Source organism: Malus domestica, chromosome 09 (assembly GCF_042453785.1).
Source record: "Malus domestica chromosome 09, GDT2T_hap1".
Classification (NCBI taxonomy): Eukaryota; Viridiplantae; Streptophyta; class Magnoliopsida; order Rosales; family Rosaceae; genus Malus; species Malus domestica.
In genome coordinates, this window is record NC_091669.1 from 21611626 (window position 1) to 21632690 (window position 21065).

The 21065-nt window shown below is 39.8% G+C and overlaps 1 protein-coding gene across 1 annotated transcript; it reads right to left on the reverse strand.

Annotated features, from left to right (window-relative positions):
- Positions 1 to 7476: 7476 nt before the first annotated feature.
- Positions 7477 to 20762, reverse strand: LOC139187837 (uncharacterized). The gene is made up of 5 exons (XM_070804441.1): positions 20466 to 20762; positions 19538 to 19967; positions 19340 to 19402; positions 18372 to 19084; positions 7477 to 7686 (listed from the first exon to the last, which is right to left on the reverse strand). The coding sequence occupies exons 1-5, from the start codon at positions 20760 to 20762 to the stop codon at positions 7477 to 7479; spliced, it is 1713 nt and encodes a 570-aa protein (XP_070660542.1).
- Between the last annotated feature and the right edge of the window lie 303 nt (positions 20763 to 21065).

Consider the following 21065-nt stretch of genomic DNA (forward strand, 5'->3'; position numbering starts at 1 on the left):
CTCCTGCCCCCACTCCGTCTGCTCGTGCAGATCCGTCGAAGAACATCGTCCATGTCGGGAATATGTCGATGCAGAACACCTCTTCGTCGGGCAAGTCGTATGAGATTTTCCAATCGGCTGGGATTGGATGGTCGGCAAGGAAGTCTGCTAGCGCTTGTCCTTTGACGGCTTTAGCTGGGACATAGATGATCTCGTATTGATTGAGAAGCAATGCCCATTTAGCTAGTCGTCCTGTCAAAACTGGCTTGGACATGACGTATTTGACCGGGTCAGCTTTAGCAACCAAGTGGATGGTGTAAGCATGCATGTAATGTCTGAGCTTCTGGATGGCAAACATCAAGGCCAGGCACATTTTTTCTATTGGGGAGTAGTTCAACTCAGCGCCGGTGAGCGTTCGACTGAGGTAGTAGAGCGCTCCTTCTTTCTGGGACTCATTTTCCTGTGCCAAGAGTGCTCCAACTGAACTTTCCTGAGCAGCAATGTACAATATGAGCGGTTTCCCTGGTACAGGTGCCCCAGGACAGGTGGGCTTGATAAATATTTCTTTATGCTTTCAAAAGCATTGTTGCATGCTTTATCCCATACGAACGAAACATCTTTCTTCATGAGTCGACTGAACGGTTGACAACGCCCTGCAAGGTTGGAGATGAAGCGTCTGATGAAGGCTAGCCGTCCTTGTAGACTTTTCAACTCGTGCAGGTTTCTTGGCTCGGGCATGCTTTGAATGGCCTTGATCTTTGATTGGTCCACTTCAATGCCACGATGCTTGACAATGAAGCCAAGGAACTTTCCAGATGTGACGCCAAATGCACACTTTAACGGGTTCATCTTGAGTTTGTATTTTCGCAACCTTTCGAACACTACTCGCAAATCCTTTAAGTGATTTGATCTTTTCTTTGTCTTGACCACCACATCGTCTACATAACATTCTACGTTCTTGTGTAGCATGTCATTGAAGATCTTCTGCATTGCGCGTTGATATGTAGCTCCAGCATTCTTCAGGCCAAAGGGCATCACTTTGTAGCAGTAGATACCTTTTGGAGTGCGGAAGGCTGTTAGTTCCTCATCTTCAAGAGCCATACGAATTTGATTGTATCCAGAAGAGCCGTCCATGAATTATAGTGCCTCATGCCCAGTGGTTGCGTCCACCATGATTTCAATGATTGGCAGGGGGAAGTCATCCTTTGGGCAAGCATTATTAAGGTCTCGGAAGTCCACGCAAACACGTATTTGTCTGGATTTCTTAAGGACTATGACGATGTTGGAGATCCACTTGGGGTATTGCACCTCTCGAATGAAGCCTGCTTCGATCAACTTGTCAATCTCGGCCTCGATTTGTGGGATGAGCTCGGATCGATAGCGTCTTTGAGTTTGCTTTATTGGTCTCGTTCCAGGCTTGACTGCAAGATGATGCACAGCAATGATAGGGTCGAGGCCGGGCATTTCCTTGTAGGTCCAAGCAAAGACGTCATTGAACTCTAATAGCAGCTGGTAATACTTCTCTATCTCGTCTGCACTTAGTAATGCACTCACGAAGATAGGCTTCGGTTCCTCACTTGTGCCTAAGTTGAGTTCTTTGAGATCGTCAACTGTGGCTTGCCCTCCATCTTTGAGTTGTGACGGTGCTGCAATGACATCTTCCTCGAGGCTTTCATCTTCTTCGCCTTCTTGGATTGTGATGTGGAAGCCGTCTTGGGCTTCTTTTTCGGTGTTAACCTCTCGAGCTAGTTGGCATGAAGATTGTCCAGTGTGAATGATGGTGCGCCTTTTCATTTTCAGGGATCCAACCGTGTTAACCTCCAAAATTGCTTGGCGCTTCATTCTTGAAGGAATGGAACTTCGAACATCATCCTTTTCTGCTAGGCGATCGATCTCTTCTACTTCTGGTGTCATCTTTCTCCTTTTGGAAGGCTCTTTGGCTTCTCCAAGTCTTTCCATAACTGACTGTCGTGGAGGAGAGCTAGTCGTATTGCTTTGCTTTTTAGGTTTCGATAACCTTTTGAAAACAGAGCCTCGATATACTGACGTGTTGAGCCTTTTGAAGACGGAAGTTTTGTTTTGACCGCCAATGAGTTTAGGTGCCGAAACTCTGGGCTTTGAATAGTTCATTCTATCGAATACTGACGTCCGGGGGGCAGGTTGAAGCTCCTCTTTATCTTGTGTAATGCTTACGCTGATGTGTTGAGCGCTAGCATTTTTTGCCTTGCTGGAGATCTTCACCGGTGCATTTGGTGTGAAGCCAAGTCCAGCTTTGTTGTTGCTAACCCCGTAACCATGCTTCTCCAACTTCTTCTGAGTTTTAGTGAGATCACGTTCGTTGTCTTTGATGGTGTTCAAATCATTCTTTCCCAAATTTGCAGAGGAGGTGAAGTTGTACCCAGCTTTCGACATAAGTTTGTAGGCGTTTGGATCAAAACCTTCTTTGGTCCTTTTGGTTGGGAGAAAGCATGGTTCTACCCCCTTTGGTAGACCTTTTATGAAGCCTTGTGATGGTTTTGCAACCTTAGTGTCGCCTAGCTGTGTCAGAGGCAAAACTGCATTCGTTTTGAGCAACTTTACATTATCTATGTGCCGCTGTGCATCGGCTTTGCTCGCTGCAGTTTCGAACGGGGATTGACCATTCTTTCTTCTTGACGTCGGGATGTATCGGAAGACGGGTATGCTTGGTCCATTTGAGGCCGTCCTACTTCCTCTGGTTGTTGCAGGTTTAGAAAGCTCATCGTCGTTTTTGCTTGAAGATGGCATAGCTTCTTCTTCTTGCTTCTTGGGCATAGCTTGCCACTCCTGTTTTTTAGGTGCTGCTTTGCTCATGGATTTAATCTCTTTTAGAAGAGTTTCAGGCACCATGTCTTCATTCATGTAGAACTTGGCGTCTGCGAAATGTGATTCGGCTTCGGTGAATGGCTTGGTGTCGCCATAGATCACCTTCACTCGTTCTTGGTAAAATTTTAAACATTGGTGAAGGGTGGACGGTACCACTCCGTTCGCATGGATCCAAGGCCTACCTAAGAGCAAACCGTAGGAAGTTCTTGCATCAATCACGTGGAACATCACGCTTGACTTGAGTTCACCAATGATCATCTCCACTCGGATCATGCCCATCGCTCTTTGTCCTCCTTGGTTAAAACCTTGGATTAGTAGACGGCTTAGGGATAGTTCATCCACCTTGATGCCGATTGCGGTCATTGTTGACTTTGGCATGATATTTATGGATGACCCGCCGTCCACAAGCATGCGGCTGACTTTGTGCTCCCTTACGTACCCAGAGACGAAGAGAGGTCGGTTGTGAGGCTTGGATCCTAGCAACAAGTCTTTGTCGGCGAAGTGGATTGTGTCCTCGGCGGCACAGCATATGGCACACTCGTGTGGCCGAGGCCTCAAGCCTTTGTTCTTGCTTTCTTGCACTTCGTGGTCTTCTGGACTCGCTAAAACTGTCGCCAATGCCCTTCGTATCTTCTTTGGCAATTGTAGCGCCTCCTCGATGCTAAAGTGTATTGGCAGACCTTCTTCAGGTGTCAGAGTATTTTCTCCCTCAGTGGCGACAATTTTTCCCTTTGAGGGTTCTTCCATTTCAACTTCGACCATGTGACATGCGGCGATAGTGCAATGTTGGAAGAAGTCCTCTGGGAAGTACTCGTGCAAGGAGACGGGAAGGCGTGGCTTTTGCGCCGCAGGTTCCCCAACATGTATTGGCTTAACAGCTCTTATGTTTCTTTTAGGCTTCCTATTGTCGCGACAGCGGTGCTTTCTCCCTTGTTCCCCTTTCGGCTTTATAGCTTGCGATTTCGGTTTCCTCGTCCTCTTATAGGTCACCAATGTCCATCCTTTGTCATCGTCAGTAGGTGCATCCTGGTTGCTTGCCCCCAGTGATGGTGGTGCAGAATGTGCAGTGTGGTTTAAGTATTGTCGAGCATGGTCAGGCATTTCTTGAAGAAGCACGGGATCAAAGGATCCGAACATGACTGTAGTGGTGTGCGTCGCAGCTGTGTCTTCTAGGTCGAGCTCAATCCGTCCTTGTTGTGCCAGCTTCATGATGAGTTCTTTTAGGATGAAACACTTGCCCACATGATGACCCACGATATGATGGTACTTGCAGTACTTGGGATCATTGATGCGATTCATTTCTTCAGGGCGTTTGCATTCGGGTAACTCAATCACCTTCTTCTCCAGCAGGTCGTCCAGCATTGCGTCCATGTCGGAGTCCGGAAAAGGGTATACCTTCTGCTCCAATTCCCTCAAGGTGTTTTTGTACCTATCTTGGGTGTGGGAAGGCTCACCTTTTTTTATCTCCCTTGCTTTATTGAAAGAGATTTTGACGGGCGCGGACGAGGTCTTGATAGGGGTGGTATTGGTGGTAAAAGCTTCTTTGGCGGGCTTTTTTCCATGATTGTCTAATCTTGAAGTGAACACCTTATCCCTTTTGAAATCGGTAATGGGCTCCTTCTTTCCATGGTGGGCGATGCTCAACTCCATGTCGTGGGCGCGTGTGGCTAATTCTTCAAAAGTTCGTGGTTTGATACCTTGAAGGATGTATTGTAAACCCCATTGCATGCCTTGGATGCACATCTCGATTGAAGAAATCTCGGAGAGTCTGTCCTTACAGTCGAGGTTTAGATTACGCCATCGGTTGATGTAGTCCATGACTGGTTCTTCCTTCCATTGCTTCGTGCTCGTCAGCTCTAGCATGCTCACAGTGCGGCGGGTACTGTAGAAGCGGTTGAGGAATTCCCTTTCCAACTGTTCCCAACTGTTGATGGACTCGGGCTCCAGGTCCGTGTACCACTCAAAGGCGTTTCCTTTTAACGAGCGCACAAACTGCTTAGCGAGGTAATCTCCCTCCGTCCCTGCATTGTTGCAGGTTTCGACGAAATGTGCGACATGTTGCTTCGGGTTTCCTTTTCCATCAAAATGCATAAACTTCGGCGGTTGATAGCCCTTCAGCATCCTTAGGGCGTCGATCTTCCTGGAGTAAGGCTTTGAGTACAACGTGGAGGTATGGGAGCTCCCTTTATACTGTGCCTTGATGGTATTGGTGATCATCTCCTGCAGCTGTTGGATAGAGAAAGATCCCATGAGCGCCGCTGCTTGGTCTGGTTTCGGCTTCCCATTGATTTTCTTCACCGGGGGTTCTTCGTCTCCGCCAGCTCCCTTTAGTGGATCATCCTCTGGGTCGGGTTTCTCGCTGTCCTGCGCCTCCAGTCGGTTGACTAATGTTGCGATTTGCAAGTCTTTTTCTTCCACGGTTTGAGTTAGTCTTATGATTGCTTCATTCATTTGAGCAAGCTGTTCATCGGTTGAAGTTGCTCCAGCAGTCATGACTTGCATGGCTGAACTGCCGCTTGAATCGTCATCGGAGAGCATGAATTCGGAGTATTTCCTTGGGCTTCCCCCCCTTGGTGCACTTAGTGAGGCTAAGGTGATCAAAGGCTCGTGCCTTGGGTGCTCTTGTCCCTTTGGCAGAGTTGATGCAGAGGTGAAAGAGGTGGCAGAAGTAGCTCTTGCCATGCTTCGAGTCGTGATGCCCAAAGTGACACCACTTGCGACGAGGACGCTCTTGTTCTTTGCGCCGGTTGCGGGAACAGTTTGAGCCTTCCTTGATGCCATTAATTTTCGAAGTGCGCTTGAATTTCGGAGAAAGAGATGAGAGGCAGAGATGGTCCCACTGGGCGTGCCAATTTGTGAACACGGAAAATTCCTGAAAACGAAAGAGACAAGAAATGACGTGCACAAACAAATATTTGTATTTGATAGTTTTGGGTTACAATCTTTCTCAAATTTGATCCTCTGATTCGATCTCCGTAAGGTGTTGATTTATGGGTGTTTCGTTGATTCAAGGGGCCGTCGAGGCTTGATCTTGAATGAACAGTTGGAAGTTTCTTCAAAGGGCCGTGGGCTTAATCTTTGAAGGTGGATTTGAGCAGATCTTCAAGGAGCCGTTGGGGCTTGATCTTGAGGATGAATGTTTCTTCAAGGGCCGTTTGAGGCTTGATCTTGAATAACGGTGATAAGTGGATCTTCAAGGGCGTTTGGGCTTGATCTTGAAGAACAGTGATGAACGGATCTTCAAGGGCTTTTGGGCTTGATCTTGAAGAACGGTTGGATGTGTGGATTTGTCGACATTTGTTGATCCAAATGGCCGTTGGGGCTTGATCTTGGATGAACGGATGATGAATGATGGTGCTTTCTTCAAGGGCCGTCGGGGCTTGATCTTGAATTGGTGGATGATTGTTGATCCAAAGGGCCGTTGGGCCTTGATCTTGGATGAACAAAGAACGAAGAACACTTTCTTGATTCTTCGGGATTTGCTGGATGCTTGAGAGCTTCAGAGTTTCAGAGCTTCCGAGCTTCAAGGTGTAATCTGAATTGGTCCCCTCAAATGGATGAAATGGGCTTGTATTTATAGAATTTTCCAAGGCCTAATATTGAATATAATATCCCATATGAAATAAGTCGTTTCTGCCAGGTGTTGACACGTGTCCTATTTGATGACTTTTCCAACTCATTTTTAATTTTTGGTGAGTCACATGCTACGTGTAAAATTTATGTAATACATGAGTATTGACACTTTGATTTATCGGTCAACATTTATTTACCGAAATTTCGATGTCTACAATAGTTCCATAATTTTTTGGGTGCCCACGTGGCATTCACCCAATGGTTAGACAAAAATATCACATGTCCAATTAATTATCAGTTTACAAAAATATCCTCGACGTTCAAAAGCTCATGAAATCTTCGTTATAATTCTAAATCACATTTTGTTTACGCCCACACTTTCATAGCAACGAATACTACATGGATACGTTGAGAAAATAAATCTTACATGACACAATAAGGAGGTCAAAAAAGTCAATGCATTTACCTCGAAGGGCATTTTCGTAAATTCACTTATTAAAATTATAAAAACCGTAAAATTGGGAACGGGTCGTTACATTTTACTCCCTTAAGAAAAATTTCACCCCCAAAATTTAAAATAACTTGTTAAATGTAAAATACTCAAAAATAAGGAGAAAACATGTATATAAATACATATACAAAGAAGAAATCGAGTTAGAGGGGCTGCATAAAAGAAATTGCCATTCCGTTGCGATCGGATTGCAATGATTCCTCTTTCATGCCTCGAAGCTCATACTTTCCTTCTCCGTTAGCACAATACTAAAATCTAGGGTAAATTACATAGTAACCCCTCAGGTTTGAGATCTATTACAACCCCATACAACATCTTTAAAACATTTCACTTTCATACCTCACATACCATTATATTTCAAAATAATACCTCTGTTAGATTTTCCATCCATTAGTCTGTTAAGTGCTGATGTGGCTGCCACATTTGCGCCACGTGGCTGCCAAATGTGTGCCACATGGAAAAAATAATTATTTTTTTATTTAAAAAAAAACCTGAATCTTCTTAAAAAAAAAAAAAAATTGAAACACCCCCATGAACCCCCAAACCAGAAAAAACCCAGAAAGAAAACCTCATCCCAGCGGCCCTCCCCACCCCCCCCCCAAAACCCCTGCGACCCTCCCTTCCCCCCCCCCCAAAAAACCAGAAACCATATCCCCAGTGACCTTGAAGTTTAATTTAGAGGTGCTTGTGTGCACCCCATGAACCCCCAAAACAGATTCCGTCTTCCCCCTCCATCTCTCTTCTCCCCCATCTTCATCTTCTTCCCCCGACCTCTGTACCTGCAACCTAAAAAAAAAGAAAAGAAAAAAAAAACCCAGATTCCGTGAGGTGAAAATGAGAAGAATGGGTGTGGATTTAAGGAGTGGGGTGTGTAGAGGAGAGAATAGGTGGGTGCGGGTGCGAGGGTGAGGTGGGTCATGTGGGGATGGAGGTATGGGTCTGCAGTGAGGCGGGCAGGTGCCGGTGACTTGGGAAAGGGAGGTGCGGCCTCAGAGGGGAGGATGAGGGAGGTGTGGGTAAGGGGAGTGGGGGTTTCTGGGCTTGGAAGAGGGAGGTGCGGGTAAGGGGGAAGGTAGTTGAGGGTTTATGGGCTTGGGGGTTGCGGCTTTCAGTTGGGTTTTTGTTTTGGCTTTTTTTTTTCATTTTTTTTATAAGATTTAGGGTTTTTTTATTTTATTTTATTTTATTTATTTATTTAAAATTTGCCATTTGGTAGCCACATTAGCACAAATGTGGCAGCCATGTCAGCATTTAACAGAGAAATGGATGGAAAATCTAACGGAGGTATTATTTTGAAATAAAATGGCACTTGAGGTATAAAAGTGAAATGTTTTAAAGATGTTGTATGGGCTTGTAATAGACCCCAAACCTAAGGGGTTACTATGTAATTTACTCTAAAATCTAGTACTTTTATAAAAACATAGGGTAAAAAATAGACGTATAAAAGCATAATGTTTAAATACATATATGTAATACCGTAGAAATAGTTGTACTGAATTCAAAATTGAGCATAGAAATTTTTTTACCTACACACTTGTAGCATATCGTACTCCAAAGGTATGTATGTTGTATCTTTGGATTGAGCCCAAATAATAAATAAGTAACTAAACGTATAAACAACTAAAATACTAACGTAAACGGATCTAAATGTCCACTTACTCAACGAGTTCAACAAATAAGTTATCAATACTACGGTATGCAGCCCTCAATACCAACAACTCATTGTTGTCCCGATAAGTAAGTAACAAAATCCCGAGGGTGCAATATTACCATCATGCCCCCCATTGAGAAATACACATAAATTGTCTTATCAAAGCCTTGATCGTGCTCGCGTACTACCCTCTCGGGCAATATCGTTGATAATATACAATTTTCTATAACAGAATCTCAACCATTCAGATACTCGTTCGTAATACTCACCTGCTGATTATGCATTGTGCATAAAGTCTCCTTACAATGTCTTAAACTGTGTCATACCCAAAAATCAAAAGTGTAACCACAGTTACACACAACCCTAATAAAATAAATGTTCCAAGTATGCAGAACGAATAAAACGCAACACGTACACGAAGGTTTGTATAGTTTGTTGAGACTAACCATCAATCTAAGAATTAAGTGCAGTACTAGGTAACAACTTCGTACTCATAGCCTTCAAGAAGACTTCTTAATGCTTGGAAGTGAACCATGCATCATAAGATACAAAAGTGACAAACATACCATGTAGTCGTACAATGTAGTCCATAATGCCTTAGCGAGCATCTTCATATTAAATTCCTCTCGAATTTAGTGGAAAAAAAAAATATGTCAAGAGGCTAAAAGAACACTCAAGGAGTTTGACAGTCAAAACAAGTCCAACAAGTCTCAAATATAAGGTAACTAAAATTAATGTATGATATCTCGCTACAATGGTAGCTTCAGGAATATTCCATCACCAACGGTAAAGATTCATTTAGTAAAGTATTTGTTAGGTGATTGAAGAATTACTAATCACAACTACATTTCAATATCTGAGCAATTCCTTTAGACAATTTCTCTATTTTAAGAATAATACAAAGTGTAGTAGGATAGACACGGACCCAAGATTGACTAGAATAGCTTCCAGCACAACGAGGTGAACATGGAATCCCCATCAGAATAGACGTTGGTCTAAACACCCATGAAATTCAAGAATGAGGAATTTTACCAAATGGTCTAAAATGTAGTCCCTCTGGACCAATAAAAAGTGGACTAACTTGTCGTGTCGGTCAATGGTCACTGAAAGATCATCATAACTCCACATGTACAAGATACCTCATATTGGAAGCTTAAGGGTGATATTTCCCATCCTTATACAGATACAAGATGTGATTATAACCATCTAACAATTTATTGATATCTCACGAGTAACGTCAAAACAATACTTTTGAATTCCAACTGAGGTGGGATAGGACAAGCTAAAGGTGCTCAGTAACTATGTTTGCACCACCAGGGTAATACACGATAGTGTAATCGTAGGCGTTGATTTGGCTCTTCCAACGTCGCTATCAGAAATTTTAGCTTATCTCAAATGAAGATGTATTTGAGAAATCTATGGTTGGTAAAGGTTTTAGACACATTTCTCACTGAGAAGTGTCATCCAATATTTCAAATGAAGATGACAACAATTGACTCTAAGTCATGAATAGATGAGAAGGTAGTCAATAAGACCACTATGAATTCGTCAGACCATGGAGGCAGACTCAGGTTACAAAGGTTGGTCGGTTAGACCATCAGCTCGAAGTAGGGAATAACGATCACCCAATCAAGTTGCTAAAGTCTAGGTACAAACCTAAGGTTCAGTCTTTCGCCTTCGCAAATATGTTTAAAATTCCCTAGATAAAGTGTTTGGTTGGATAATTCCCTAATCGATAAGCTTTAGTGACTAAGTTCTCTCAATGAAGGAGGACTTATTCGAAAAGTCATAAAGAAAACTAGTATAAGAGTTGTTCGATAAGAAATAAGGAGAATAAATGTGGTGTTAACAAGATGAATCACTAATGTATTCCACTTCTTGCATTTGGTGGCATTCCAAGTAGAATTTTGAGAAATGATGCCAAAGGTATACCTTCTCGAACTGTGCTAAACTACTAACCAACTCTACGACACGAACTAAAAGGTCTTCACAATTTTCTCGACACTCTAAACATTCTAACAGTGGGATGTCATTTCGTATTTTGATCCGACTGTCTACCTATGAAAGTGATCGAGAAGTGGCTAGTCGAAGAGCTTTTGATTACCTAAATAGGTAATATGGTTAACATAACTGTGAGTTTACTATCTTAATACAAGGTTTACTTGATGTGAAATTTAACTAGCACTCAAATTAAACCCTCTTATTGACAATTATAGTAAAGATGTAAGTAGGGCTCGTTCTAGGCCGGGGATTAGAAGGGATTGCTAATCTACTTAAACTGTCTAAAAAACACTAAACTAGGCTTGAAAACACTTAGCTAGACTCAAAGAACTCAAAACAAACTAAAAAAACTCAAAACAGCACAAAACAATCAAATAGACTCAAACTAGACACTAGAGGGTCAATTGGACGAAAATTGATTTGAACTTGACTCAAAACACTTAAAAACACAAATTGGACATATTCTAACTAAATTGGACATATGAGGTAAAATTCCCTTATATTCTAGCATCAAATCCCTGCATGCAAACTAAGTGTTCACCCTTAATTAACAAACAAGAATAAGTTCTGAATCAAACAGTTAAGTAAATTGCATTCACGATTCATGAAATCACAACTGGAAGTAATCAATTCATATTGCAAATATGTTCATGGCTTTGAATTTCCCCTAGCTAAAACGAGTTTAGCTCATCATGTTTGCAATTAAACAAGGACAATTAAATTTAAACATTGAAACAATAGATAGAATACACCTAGAAACGCTCCAACAATCCAACAATCCAACAATCCAACGTCTTGAATGGCAAGCACGGCTCCAGGGGTCTCCTCTTCTATCTCCTTGCAAAGTTGCGGCACAATGGGATGAATGTGTATGAGGGATGTATGGGACGAGCTTTTGGTGAATGGTGGGTGGTTTCTGATTGTTGCAGCACTTTATATTTATAGGGAGAGGAGGATGCACGACATAGGTTGAAAAGGAGGAGAATTAGGACTCCAAATCATCAAGGAATAAGGATACTTCTAATCAGATTCCAGGGAGGAAAAGAAATAATGTGTTTAGATGGATTAGGACTCCTAAATTCAGATGGGAAGGATTTAAAATAGGATAAGGACTCATTTTGCAGCTGGAGATAAGGTAGGATACGATTAGGATAGGATAAGATAAGATAAGGTTAATTTGGATAAGATAAGATTGGATAATGTTCCTTCTTTTTAGCTGAATCCTTATCTTCTTTGTCCTGAATTTATTAACTTGACACACAAATTAAACTCTATTGTTGACAATTGTAGTAAAGATGTAAGTAGGGATCGTTCTAGACCGGGGATTAACTAGGGATGTTAATCAACACAAATAAGACTCAAAACACTAAACTAGACTCTTATGACAAAAAAAAAAAAACACTCAAAACAGCAACAAACAATAAAAAAGACTCAATTCTAGACCTAACAAGTGATTTGGACGAAAATAAAACTTAACTTGACTCAAAAGACTAAAAGAAAACAGATTATGACTCAATTAACAAGACTTAATGAAAGGGGGATTGTTTTTGACGAATTTAAAACTTAAAACAGAAACTTTGCATAATACACTTTAAGAAAATGAATTTGATGAATTGAAAAGGGTAAAAGGCTAGTTAGATGGTCTTTCTCCACACATGACATATGCATATAAACCAATTTCCAGTATTGTTCCCTTAAATCATGAATGACAAAACCCCAAGTTAACCGTGATAGCAAAAATTAATCATCATATTTTCCTTGTTTCATTGAATTGGACGGGATACGCATCACAACCAAATTATCCTTCTCAAGTTCCCTAACTATGAAAAGCATGATAGAAAACATATCAAAGGTCATTAAGTTCTTTGAAAATCATAAGCATTGACGAGGCATTCGTAACTATGAAAAGCATGATACTCCTGCCTAGGATTTACTTAACACGATTGTGACTAGCAACCTTTACTACTTGTGAATATAAGTTCATAACGATTAGGTGAAACTCCCTTGTACTCTAGCATCATATTCATGCATGCAAATTAAGTGTCGACCCTCAACTAACACACATAAACAAGTTTTAATAACTCAGATAAGCAAACCACATTCAAGACTCAAGAAACAATAACTGGATGTAATCAATTTATATAAAAACATATAATCATGGCTTCGAATTCACCTCCAACTAAAAAGAGATTAGTTCCTCATGTCTTTAAAAACATAAAACCAAATTAAAAGCAACATTGAAACAAATATAAGGATAGAAAGAACCAAGAATGTCCCAGCAACTCTAATGGTAGATTTCAAACTCTCCCTTGGATTGCAAGCCACGGCACAAGCTTCCCCTTCTCCTTCCTCAACGCAAGTACACCTTTTGAACTCTCTAATATCTCTCAATTTTTCTCTGAATATATGTGGGTGCGTGGGTGATATATTTTTGCAGCAAAGATATGTATTTATAGGGCTGAGATGCGGCACAAAGGTAGCATAGGAGAAGGATTGCACAATCCTTGAGGAAAAGGACTAAGGTTTGGCAGAATGATGTGAAAATTAACTTGACACACAAAGTAAACCCTATTATTGACAATTGTAGTATTAAGCAAGTAGGGATCATTCTAGACCGGTGATTAACTAATTAACTAAGGATGCTAATCAACACAAATAAGACTCAAAAATACTAAATTAGACTTCAAAACACTTAACTAAACTTAAAAACACTAAACAAGACTCTTAGGACTCAAAACTGACTCAAAACACTCAAAACAGCAAAACAAACTTAAAAAGACTCAAAGCAGGTTCTAGGGACTATTTGGACGAATTTAACACTAATGAGACTCAAAACACTAACTTAGACAGATTTAAACACTTTTCTAACTAAACTAAGACACTTAATTGAAAGGGGAGATGATTTGGAAGAATTTGATTAAACTAAATAGATTGTAAACTAAAGCAAACTAGATATGAAATTGGGTGAATTGAATGGTGAAATAGGTTAGTTAAAGGATCCTTCTCCAACATAAAAATATGCAACATAAATCGATTTCCAGTATTGTTTCTTTAAACCATGAATGACAATGCCCCAAATTAATCGTGAATGCACAAATGAACTCTTACATTTCCCTAAATTCATTGAATTGAATGGACAACGCATCGCAACCAAATTATTCTTCTCAAGTTCCCCATATGAACAACATGATAGAGATACATTCAAAGATCATTAGGTTCCATGGAAATCATAAGCATTGACAAGGCAATTATAACTATGAACTGCATGATACTCTTGCCAAGAATCTACTTAACACGATTGTGACTAACAATCTCCACTACTTGTAATTATAAGTTCCTAACGATTAGGTGAAAGTCCCTTATAATTTAGCATCAGATTCATGTATGCAAACTAAGTATGCATCCTTAATCAACACACAAGAATAAGTTATCAATCAAATAGATAAGTAAATCACATCCATGTTTTATGAAACAATAACTGAAAGGAATCAATTCATATTAAACATATGTCCATGGCTTCGAATTCACCACAAACTAATAAGAACTTAGTTATACACGTCTTTAAAAACTGAAGATAACATTAAATTAAACATTGAACTAAAACTAAGGATAGAATACACCTAGAAACGCTCCAACAATCCAAACTTGAATGGCAGTCACGACTACAAGGGTCTTTTCTCACTCCTTCCTTGCAAATCTATGCAAAAATATGTATTTTCTGATGTTTTGGCTCTTGTATATATGGTGTGGATGAAGGGGATGAATTTGTGATGAAAGGTGGGTAGAGGGTGGTGATCTGAAATAGGTGCATAATGATGTATTTATAGAGCTAGGTGCGGCACAATCCCTAAGGATTAGGATAGGTTAATGAAATCAAAGTGGGATAAGGTTTATGTAACCAAAATCCAAGTGGAATGGGTTAAAACAAGCAGAAACCAAAGGGGATTAGGTTTACACATAAAAAACCATCAGGAATAAGGATATAGGGTGCGGCACAACTAGGAAAAGGGGTTCTAGAAGGGATTGGGGCGTCACTTTTGTAGGGAGAGGAGATAAGGCTTCTAGAATCTGAAATATGTATTTTAAATGCATAATTATCCCTTATAAATGGCTGGAATTAAGGCACAAACTGATTTGGATAAGATAAGATTGGATAATGCTAGATTAGGAAAGGATAAGATAAGATAAGGTTAGTTTGGATAAGATAAGGTTGGATAAGGTTTTGGATAATGTTCCTTCTCTTGAGTTGATTCCTTATATTCTTTGTCTTGGATTTATTTTCTTCATCTTTTCAAAAAATTCATAGCCTCTTGAACTTCAAATTCGTCCATCCATCTTGCTCCATTCATCAGCTATCCATTTGATGCCCAAAACTGCCTCAAAATGCTCCAAATTGCACTTTCTTGCCAACTTTGTCATTTGGACTTACAAACACACGAAAATAGCTTAAATCACTATAATAAACACAAACTAACTACGAAAATGCAAGAAAACAAGCTAACTAAGTCGCATAAATATGCTCCTGTTATAGAAATCCAAAAGGAAAAGGATTAAAGGTTCACAGATTCTAAGGCTTCTAAAACAAGGAAAAACACCAGATTTATAGGGTCTTCTTTAAAGGTTGACACGGCACCAATTTAGGGGTTCTAGAAGAGCAAGGGTGCGGCATATATGTAGGGGAAGGATAAGCCTTCTAGAAATCAAATATTTAGGTCCTCTTGTAGCTGGATTTAAGGCACAAACTGATTTGGATAAGATAAGATAGGATAAAGCTAGATTAGGCAAGGATAAGATAAGATAAGGTTTGTTTGGATAAGATAAGGTTGGATAAGGTTGGATAAGGTTTTGGATAATGTTCCTTCTTTTGAGCTGATTCCTTATCTTCTTTGTCTTGGATTTATTTTCTTCATCTTTTCAGCACATTCCTAGCCTCTTGAACTTCAAATTCGTCCATCCATCTTGCTCCCCTCATAAGCTATCCATTTGGTGCCCAAAACTGTTCCAAAATGCTCTAAATTGCACTTTATTTGCCAACTTTGTCAATTGGACCTACAAACACACGAAAATAGCTTAAAACACTATAATAAGTAGAAACTAGCTATGAAAATGCAAGAAAACAAGCTAACTAGGTTGCATAAATATACTCATATCAAATTCCCCCACACTTAGCTTTTGCTAGTCCTATAGCAAAACGAAACAAACAAAACAAACAAAACATAACCTAGACCTTCCAATGTTTGCCTTAGGGATTTCCAATGGAACATAACACATTAAAAATCACTACTCACATAGATTTTAGCTATCTTTACTCTCGAGCATGTACTTAATCATAGTCACCACTCACTAGCTCGCATTTAATCAATTTAAAACATGATTTTGAATCTAGTAACATGCCTTAGAGAATTCCATCAATTCCTCACTGGATGTACACTCTATTTTCACACATATTTTTTAACTACACTCCTATACTAGGTATATGTGAGAAGATTGATGTAAATATGTAGACTAGCCACTCACATATGTTATAGTCAAATAAGGCAATTTCTGGAATTATCAATGCATGTATATATATATGATCTCATGAACGGAATGCCACTACTTAGACGCAAGAACCAGGGATACCATATGCTCATACCAATCCCAACCTAAGATAGAAGTCAATGGGTTGTAATGGGGCTAAGGGGGTATTGGCTAACAAAGAAAGGTAAGGAAAAACTAAGGTTCTTAAAGCAATAGTAAGCAAAGTAATGAAATCAACTTAGAATTCACTCTTGAATGCAGCAAATAACTTGAAACACTAAGGGGATTTCGTACACTTTAGGGTCCTATTCAAACTTTTTGGACCCTTTCTTCAACAACCAATACTTGTGAGCTCATTCTCACTTATTTCACAACTTTTTCTTTTCTTTCTTTCCATGTTTTTTTTTTCTTTCTTTTCAAACCCGTGCCCTACTTCTTTGGCACACAAAACACATACTTTTGAAACCCTTTCCCCCACACTTGTTTTCTGCAATAATATTGGTCAAGAGGAATTCCCTCTAAGTCATGCTCTACTATATTTTAAGAACATGGGTATAGATAGTCCTATTCTAGGCTGGGTAGGGATAATGTGGCTAACAAGGAAAATAGGCTAATTAAGGCTCAAAGGGGTTAAACCTACAAAACAAATGCATAGGATGGAGGCTTTTTGGCTCTGGTGGTAACTACTAAACAACTTCATCTTGTTATATGTTATGCACTCAATTTTAAGTTTTGAATGAAACGACATGGGTTCTAGTATTTGGAACTAAAATGATAAAACGCATTCTAAGTAGCAACCAAGCAAAGAATGATGAGATCATGCAACGACTTTAGAAAACAAGAAATCACAGATTAATAACTCTCCAAAGAAAGTTTAGGCTCAAGTCTCTCAGGGTTGTAGCGTTAGTTTGAGTTTCTTCCTTCAAGCATGTTACAAAAACTGATTTTTTTTCCTTTGTGATTACATGTGAATTAAATAATGACAACTACAACCAAGTATTAACCAAAGAGCATATCAAACTTTCATCCATGTTTGTAACTTTCTTTAACAGTCATGCAATTAAAAACCAAATCCTTATCATTATGTTGGAAGGTACCCTAAGACACAAACACACAAAAACGACTTTAAAATGACTCTTTTTGGGTTTTTCAAAACATTTTCTAATTTTTTTTTTCAAATTTTCATATTTTTCTTTCAAGACACACTAAAACACTTCAAATAACACTAAAAACACATAAAAACAATGAAAAACAACTCTAGAGGGGATAGGTGATAAAAACCCACGAATTTGCAATAAAAACACTTTGTTTACCCCCCCCCCCCCAACTTAAACTAAACATTGTCCTCAATGTTTCAAATCACACATAAACAAACGACACAACTAACAAACAGGACAAGCATGGCAAAGTAAATGCAATAAAGAGTAGAGTTTAAGAACGCAAATCTGGTTATGATGCCGGAGCTTCCTAGTTCTTCTTTATTCGCATGGGTTGCCTCCTAAGAAGCGCTTGCTTTAACATCTTCCAACCGGACGATACCTCCATTTAAGCTTCTATAGGGCCAACGGCATGGAGGGGTATGTCCTCCACGACATGCTCCTCAAAGTGCTCATAGTATGACTTCAAATGATGTCCATTCACTTTGAATTCGTTTCCGGTATTAAAACTTTGCATTTGGACTGCACCATGAGGAAAGACATTAGTAACAACAAAAGGTCGAATCCACTTAGAACATAACTTACATGGAAACAAAATCTGCAACCACTTTAGAATCATTAGTACCGGTGGCTTTTGCTTTCACCCATTTCGAAACATAATCAACCACAAGTAAAATATAAACAAAACCATGAGATGAAGGAAAAGGACCCATAAAATCAATGCCCCAAACATAAAAAATTTCAACACAAAATATAGGGGCCTGCGGCATTTGGTCTTTTGAACCAATGTTTCCGGTTCTTTGGCAACGATCACATGTTATGCAAAAAGTTCTAGCATCCTTAAAGATAGTAGGCCAATAAAAAACCACATTCAAGTACTTTACATGCAGTTCTTGGAGTGCCAAAGTGACCTCCACATGCATAAGTGTGACAAAAAATTAAAATTTAATTAAACTTCGAATCATGCACACACCTACGAATGATTTGATCAGGACCTTATTTCCACAAATAAGGATCATCCCACACATAAACACATGCCTCTTTCTTAAGTTTATCACGTTGGTGCTTGTTTAGAGTGCTTGGAATGTTTAAACACCAAGTAATTTACTAAATCATCATACCATGGCACACTTACCTCAATGGACAGCAACTGCTCATCTGGGAATGTCTCTGGGATAGGCACGGCATCTTCTTCATGTACCATACAGCTCAAGTGGTCATCCACCACGTTTTCACTTCTTTTCTTATCCCAGATTTCGATATCGAACTCTTGGAGAAGAAGCATCCTGCGAATAAGTCTTGGTTTGGCCTCCTTCTTCATAAGTAAGTACTTCAACGTTGCATGATCAGGGTAGATTATAACTTTAGTACCAAGTAAATAAGAACGAAACTTATCTAAAGCAAAAACAACAACAAGAAGTTCTTTTTCCGTTGTAGAGTAGTTCAAATGAGCGTCATTCAAGGTCCGAAAGGCATAGTATATGACGTGTGCCTGTTTGTCCTTCATTTTTCCTAAAACATCCCTTAATGCATAATCGGAGGCATTGCACATAAGCTCAAAAGGAAGGCTCCAATTTGGTGGAACAATGATGGGGGCTGAAGTGAGCATCTTCTTGAGGTGTTTGAAGGCCTTCTCACATTCCTTGTCAAACTTGAATTGGACATCCTTTTGTAGGAGACGGCAAAGGGGGTTGGAAATCTTTGAAAAGTCCATGATGAATCGCCTATAGAATCTTGCATGTCCAAGAAAAGAACGAACCTCCCTAATCGACATAGGAGAAGGTAAGTACTGTACAAGATCTATTTTCGATTTATCAACTTCAACTCCCCTTTCTGAAACGATATGACCTAAAAGTATACCATGTTTTACCATAAAGTGACATTTTTCCCAATTTAACACAAGGTTAGTTTCAACACATCGTTTTAAGATTAATGTGAGATTATCCAAACAATTATCAAACGAATCACCAAATACACTAAAATCATCCATGAATACATCAATAATCTTCTCAACAAAATCTGAAAAGATACTTACCATACATTGTTGAAATGTGGTGGGTGCATTGCATAAACCGAATGACATGCAACAATAGGCAAGAGTACCAAAGGGGCACGTGAAAGTGGTCTTTTCTTGGTCATCCGGAGCTATGACAATCTGATTATATCCTGAATATCCATCAAGAAAACAATAAAAAGAATGACCGGCTAACCTTTCAAGCATTTGATCACTCAACGGCAAAGGGAAGTGGTCCTTCCTTGTGGTGGCATTGAGCTTCCTATAATCGATGCAAACTCTCCAACCTGTTTGGATACGGGTTGGCACAAGCTCATTCTCGGCATTCTTCACCACCGTAACTCCTGATTTCTTTGGAATAACTTGAACCGGTGAAACCCAATGGCTATCCGAGATAGGATAAATCACTCCACAATCGAGAAGCTTGATAATCTCCTTCATACCTTCCATCATTGGAGGGTTGAGTCGGCGTTGAGCCTCTCGAGTTGGTTTAGCCCCATTCTCTAGAAGTATGCGATGCATACAAGTTGTAGGGCTAATACTTCTAATGTCAGCCAAGGTCCATCCAATGGCTGTTTTGTGCTCTTTCAATACCCGAATGGTGTGGGACGGTTTGAAGGCCATAGAGGTTAGCAAAGAGGTTAGCAATGGGTTAGAATGGGCTGAATCTTCGATGTCAAGCATGTAGAAGTCCACTGGAAAGATCAAATTGTTAACCTGCACCAAAACATCTTCCAAAACTCATTTCGAATATGCATTAGAACGATCGGCCAATTGAATAATCACACCATCGTTTTTAAGTTCTCCTAAGTTCATAGATGCATAAATTGAATAAGACATGACATTAATTGAAGCTCCTAAGTCTAGCATAGCATGTTCAAACTTAGTATTGCCAATAACACAAGGAATTGTAAAACTACCCAGATATTTGCATTTAGGTGGTAGTTTCTTTTGTAACACCACAGAAACATTCTCACTTACCTGGACCACTTCCTTCCTTGTTTGAAATCCTTTTCCTTGTTGTACAAAGCTCTTTCAAGAATTTGGCATACTTAGGAACTTGCTTCATTGCATCAAGGAGCGGGATATTGACTTGAACTTTCCTAAAGGTTTCCATAATGCTTTCTCATTCTCTTCTTTCTTTGATTACCTAAACCTACTAGGAAAGGGCACATTTAGTGGAATAGAACTAGAAGAACTCGAATTTAGACTTACCTTGATGGGTTGGGACGGTTTAGAGGCCTTAGAGGGTTGCGGCAAAGGTTGGTCCTCCCTTACCGTGGCCCTTACTTCATGTTCTTCTTCTTGCAGCAACTTTTCATCCTCATTATGGCCCTGTTTGGATGGTTTTTGGTGGTTTCCAATCTCCTTGCCACTTCTCAACATGATGGCCTTGGCAGATTCAAAGCCTCCCTTTGGATTCACAATGGTTGAACTCGGAAGTTTGCCTTGTTCTCTAAACTGCCCAAGGAACTCTGAAATCTGCCCTATTTGCTTCTTTATGTCACTCATCTCCTTGTCTCAATTTTCTATTCGATTATTTTATTTTGTAATCCCTGCGATATAGAAGTTAGTAATTGAATAACTTGATCATTATCAAATAACGAACCTGAGTTTTGTTGGGTAGATTGTGATTGAGGTTGAGATTGTGCGAATGGCCTTTGATATATCCCCGTGGGTGGCTGTCAAAATCCTCCTTGATGTTGAGGTTGTTGATGCTCCCTCCACTTGAAGTTTGGGTGATCTCTCCATCCCGGATTGTATGTATTTGAGTATAGATCATTCCTTTGCTAATTTTGCCCTTGATAACCTATG